This window comes from Glycine max, chromosome 13 (assembly GCF_000004515.6).
Source record: "Glycine max cultivar Williams 82 chromosome 13, Glycine_max_v4.0, whole genome shotgun sequence".
In the NCBI taxonomy this organism is placed as follows: Eukaryota; Viridiplantae; Streptophyta; class Magnoliopsida; order Fabales; family Fabaceae; genus Glycine; species Glycine max.
In genome coordinates, this window is record NC_038249.2 from 11,403,008 (window position 1) to 11,408,178 (window position 5,171).

The 5,171-nt window shown below is 33.0% G+C and overlaps 1 protein-coding gene across 1 annotated transcript; it reads right to left on the reverse strand.

Moving 5' to 3' along the window:
* Positions 1 to 332: 332 nt before the first annotated feature.
* LOC102662767 (uncharacterized) lies at positions 333 to 4,179 on the reverse strand. The gene is made up of 3 exons (XM_006593697.4): positions 3,508 to 4,179; positions 1,959 to 3,033; positions 333 to 675 (listed from the first exon to the last, which is right to left on the reverse strand). The coding sequence occupies exons 1-3, from the start codon at positions 4,064 to 4,066 to the stop codon at positions 492 to 494; spliced, it is 1,818 nt and encodes a 605-aa protein (XP_006593760.1). The 5' UTR covers positions 4,067 to 4,179; the 3' UTR covers positions 333 to 491.
* Positions 4,180 to 5,171: the final 992 nt, after the last annotated feature.

Sequence of the window (5,171 nt, forward strand, 5' to 3'; positions counted from 1 at the left end):
ATGTCAGATATACATTCTCCAACTTGAGGAGGGATATTAACCATCCTAGTATTAACTTGAGTTAGTTGTTAGTTACTTAACTAACTAAGTCTGTTATAATTAGTTAGAGATGGTTAGTTTTTTGTTATGGTAGTTATAGAGAGTATATAAGTAATGTAAAATACTTTGTATTTATTAATCAATAATAAACACAATTTCATATCCATTTCTATAATAAAATATTTTCTTTATTCCAATAGCTTTCTTCACAAGCTATCTCTTCTTCTTCATTTGAGTTCATCCATGACATTCATGCATACCTTTATTATAAAAAAGATGGAAACGCTTTCGAATGTTAGCACACATATTCATATTTCATGGCCACCGAGTATATATACATATTCTAAAACTAAGCACAAAACGCACCCTAGGAAAAAAAAATTGCTAATGTTTTGTTCAAATAATTTACATCTTTCCATATCTTACATATTAAAAAGGAGTCAGTTGTTGCTCTAGCCAGGGAAAAGAGGATCCTCTTTGTTCTTGTAAATCTCATATAGTTGCTTAGAGTAGTGAGTTGCTAGTGATCTGCACAGTTCAACTGCTTCTGGGTCATTTTCTTGCAACTCCTTCACAGACTTCTTTAAACCACCATAAGGATCTCCATCAGTGAGGAACTCGGCCAAAATACTGCCCCTTTAATTGAAATTTCGACGAGAAAACATAAGAAGCTTACATAAACAGATGACCAAGTAAAAATAAATACAAAAAGATGCAATCGAAATATAGTATGGACATGCAAATAAATTCATGAAGTAGTAGAGTTTAGAGCAAAAATTAGTTTATGCAATGGAACACACACAAGTAACGCAAGTGTCATAGTCAATACAGCATAGTGTTAAATTGATGGTATGTGATGGCTACATGCTTTCAAGTCTTTCAGCAAAGGTTGAAAGAAAGAAATCTCAGACTGAAAGATGTTCCTTTTTTCCAAGTTGGAAATACATAATCACCAAAAGTTTTACATAGTTCACAAAGAAATCTAGCAAATAAAGAACGGCCAAGTGTTAACTGCGTACTAAGAAGTCGTAACACATTTATTTAATAAACCAAAAAAGGGAGCCACTCATAAAAGTAACAATTTTAAAGCTTAATTTATGCACGTAAGAGTGCATAAAACTCACTGCCAAAGATGTGTATTCATAGTTTAATAGAAATCAATGCCAAAGAGGGTAAGCCCTGGCACAGCGATAAAGTTGTGCTCCAATGACCGGTTGGTATGGGTTCAAATCCGGAAATAGCCTCTTTGCATATGCAAGGGTAAGGCTGTGTACAAAATGACCCTCCCCCATACCTTCACATAGTAAGGAGCCTTCGGGCATGGGGTGCGTTAGTTTTTTAGAGCTTAAAAAGAGACAGTAATAAGAACTAAAACAAACAGGAAGTCTTGATGTTAATGACACCACAAGAGTAAACTCTGGTAATTAACATATAGTTCAAGGCTTCAAGCAGCATTCACAGTCCATAATTAAAAATGATATCAGAAAGTGTTCATATAATATAAGCCTAAAAAATAATTACAAAGAATATGAACTATCAGAAATATACTTTTAATAGAGGTCGTAAATGTGGTGGGAGGATAACAATTAGCCCATCACATGATTTTTTAGTGTGTTCAATGCTCATGCAGTAAAAATAGACTGTCAAGATCCTCCACTAGTATCACCCTTTTAGGATATGGAATTATAATTATTCGAATAAAAAGGAAAGTTAGAGCAGAAAATTAAACTAGAAAAGCAGAAGGATTTTAGCAAACTCTACCTGAGAATTAAATAGGGTAAATGAGAACTACCATTAGAGAGAGCTAGAAAATACTACATGAATCCCTCACCCTTAAAATAGATGACAGAATGCAAGAACCCTATCTCATAAGACAGGCATGAACCCCATTGCATAAATTATCGTTTTAGGGTACCTACTTGTAAGCATCAAACTTATTGAATCCACGCTGGTTGGAGAGCAATGCTCCCTTGCTCATCTGTTCCTCAGAAGTTTGCTGTCGATAAAGAGCACAGACAGCCTTCATACACAATTCTGGATCCTTTCCAAATGCTGCAAGCATGTCAGCCTCGAATTCCCATTTCATGTTGGTTTTGCTCCTCTGAATTTTTGATAATATATTACCAAAGTCCATATCTTCATCTGATACATCCTGTGAATATGATTCCATGTTACTATCTTGTACATCTTGTGAGTTAGCAGAATCAGAGTCCGCCACATCAGAATTAGCTACGTCCTGTGACGTGCTAGATGTGTCTTCACAATTAGATACATCAGAATCATCAACAATAAAATCACTCATATTTTCTCCCTCACTGTATGACAAATCCTCTTCTGATTCATCATCAGCATCGTCATTAGTTGGAATACTTTGCTGATTCTTGGCCTTACGAGGCCTACATGAAGATATTTTATCATCCTGACTTTTTCTTGCACATTTTCTCAGAGGCCATAGACGGCGCCTAGTCATTACACTGTCTGTGACCTTGTTATCCTCTGAAATATTAGCAGGAGGTGAACTACTCAAGTCAGGTCTAACTTGATCAGAACTTGGTTCCTGAATATGCTTCCTTTTAAGCTTACAAATCAGAATATTATCATCATCACTTTCAGACTCGCTTGTAACAACATTACAAGTTCGTTTTCTCTTAGGAGTTGCAACAAATAAGAGATTTTCATCCAAATCCAAACTATCCTGATTGTTTTGGGCACTACTGTTGTTAGACTCCTTCCCATCTGCTGCAAAGCACGCTGAAACTGAAATGCTTTCACTACCCTGCCTATCTGGTACAGGGTTCTGAATAATATTAGGTTCATCATCACTATCAATGATATCAATCACACTAGTAGGAGCAGATTTTGCACCAATTAGAGTAGACGGAGCCATATTTTTGCCGTGAGACTCTTCAGTTTGAAATGTCAACTGTTTAGTTTTCCTGCTTGGTAGCACATCTAAGATATGACTTCTATGAAATATGCCATCAGAAGGTGTACCTACAACAAAGCCCCACAGTATTCAAAATGACATTGTCAGAAAGTGCAGCATTTTACTTTAGGAATAATGCCTATCAAACTATTGGATTTTGAAATTTTACTAGACACATTAAAGAAATGGATAGCAAAGCAGTTGGCTCCAATGACATCAACAGCATATATTGAATTATACTAGATGGAGATACAGCTTACACTCTAACGATTAAAACTCAACAAACATAATCAGCCAACTCTGACCAAAGAAGAATTGATTTTATTATGTTCCAAAAGTGCACAACCACTTAACCATACACAAAATAGATAAATAGATTATGAAATATTTGTAGAGCCACCCAATTCATTAACTAAGAATTGCAGTTCTGTAAAACAATTGATTAAAGTCATTCAAAACCTCTTCACCAAAAAATATTAAAATCAAAATAAACAAAACAAAAGCTATAGGTCCATACTTCCATTGGGTAGCCAAGTTATTACCTACTGACTGAATATCTCCAATTTTTTTGTTCCCCAAAGCCGCAACCTTCTCCAGATTCTGCCAGAAGCCAAAGCTTGTATCAAGATGCAAGTTTCCTTCATTACTTATTGGCTTACTTTCTTGCTCCTTTCCATTTTCTTCATCGCCGTCCCTTCCCATCCCGAATTGTAAGGCCCATGATTCCAATTTCTTGTACTTGTCTTTCCAAACCTCAACCTCACTCTCGGCTCTTATCTTTTCACACTGTAAAACTTTGTCATTGTCCTCTGCCAAATCAACAATTGGTTTTATCTCTCCACCACTAACTTCTTTCAGCCTTTCAAGTCCTTTACTCAAAACTTTCACCTTATCTTCAAATTCAAACTTTTCTCCCTCCAGTGCCATAACTTTAGCCCCAAGTTCTTCACAGTGCTCCTTTTTCTTTTGAAGCTCAAATCCCAACTCCTCACACCTCACTTCAGCTTTCTTGCATCTCTCTTCCAATTCATTACACCGACAACATTGTGGCACGCTACGGCCAACAACATTTGGGTCTAACATTTCTTTCTCTTCTCCCATTTTTTATAGTATAATTTATCCCTATCAAACCCTAAAATTTCTTTGGCAAACAACTTTTTCCCCAGAGAACCTCATTCATGCATTTTAAGTTTTCAAAGATTAGACAGATTTGCATTTCAATATCATCAATCAATCATTAATATCTATATAATAAAAATGAAGTAGAGTAAAAATACTATCGTGCCCTGTTTAGAAAATTGTTACATATTATTTTTCCTGGGTTTATGGTCATTTTGCCCTTGCTTCTATGATTCTCTGCATGACTAACACGCGTCTCCACCTGTTGTTGTTTTGCTGTACCCTATACCCTTTACATTGTAGCACTCAAACCAAACCTACGTTACCTTAGCCATTTCACTTCACTGTTACTACTACTTTTTTTGAGAAAAGAGGTTGCACAGCTTAATATTCTCATTTAACCATAGTTTATTGTATAAGATAAATTTGTTAATTTTATGATTATTAATTTAAAAGTTTTATTAATAATAATTTATAATTAAATAATGGTATATAATTTTTTATACTGCGATCATTACATTTTTACTTTTTTTAATTACAATTATTACTAAAAGCAGAAAATTATATAATTTATCTGCTAATATCATATTTAATTTGAATAAAATTGTTTTTTATAAAAGAAATGTTATATTATAAAATATAGGTTAAATTAAACTAATCATTGATACTATACAATATAGGTTAAATTATTCATTTGGTCTCTATATTTTTAAACTGATTTTTTAGTCCTTATAATTTACATTTTAATTCTCTTTTAATTCCTATAGTTTTGAAAGTAATTTTTTTAATCCTAATAATTTGTATTTTAATTCTCTTTTAGTTTCTTGTGATTTGAAAGTGGTTTTTTCAGTTTCTATATTTTATATTTTAATTTCATTTTAGTCTTTACCATCAAAATATGAGTAATACTATCAATTACAATTAATTATAGGAATATTATCAAATAATTCGTAACTAATTTATCGTAAGATAATTTATAATAAAAAAATAATTGATAATTTAAAACTAATTTGTAGTTAATTATTTATATATTTTTTTAGTAAGGACTAAAAGGTAATTAAAATATAAATTATAAGGACTAAAAATA

Excerpts from the sequence above, each read along its gene's own strand:
- LOC102662767 (XM_006593697.4), bottom strand. The coding sequence starts at position 4,066 with ATGGGAGAAGAGAAAGAAATGTTAGACCCAAATGTTGTTGGCCGTAGC. Across the intron at positions 3,034-3,507 it reads TGGAGATATTCAGTCAGTAG|GTACACCTTCTGATGGCATA; the intron begins GTAATAACTTGG and ends GCTTTGTTGTAG. Across the intron at positions 676-1,958 it reads AATAAGTTTGATGCTTACAA|GGGCAGTATTTTGGCCGAGT; the intron begins GTAGGTACCCTA and ends TTTCAATTAAAG.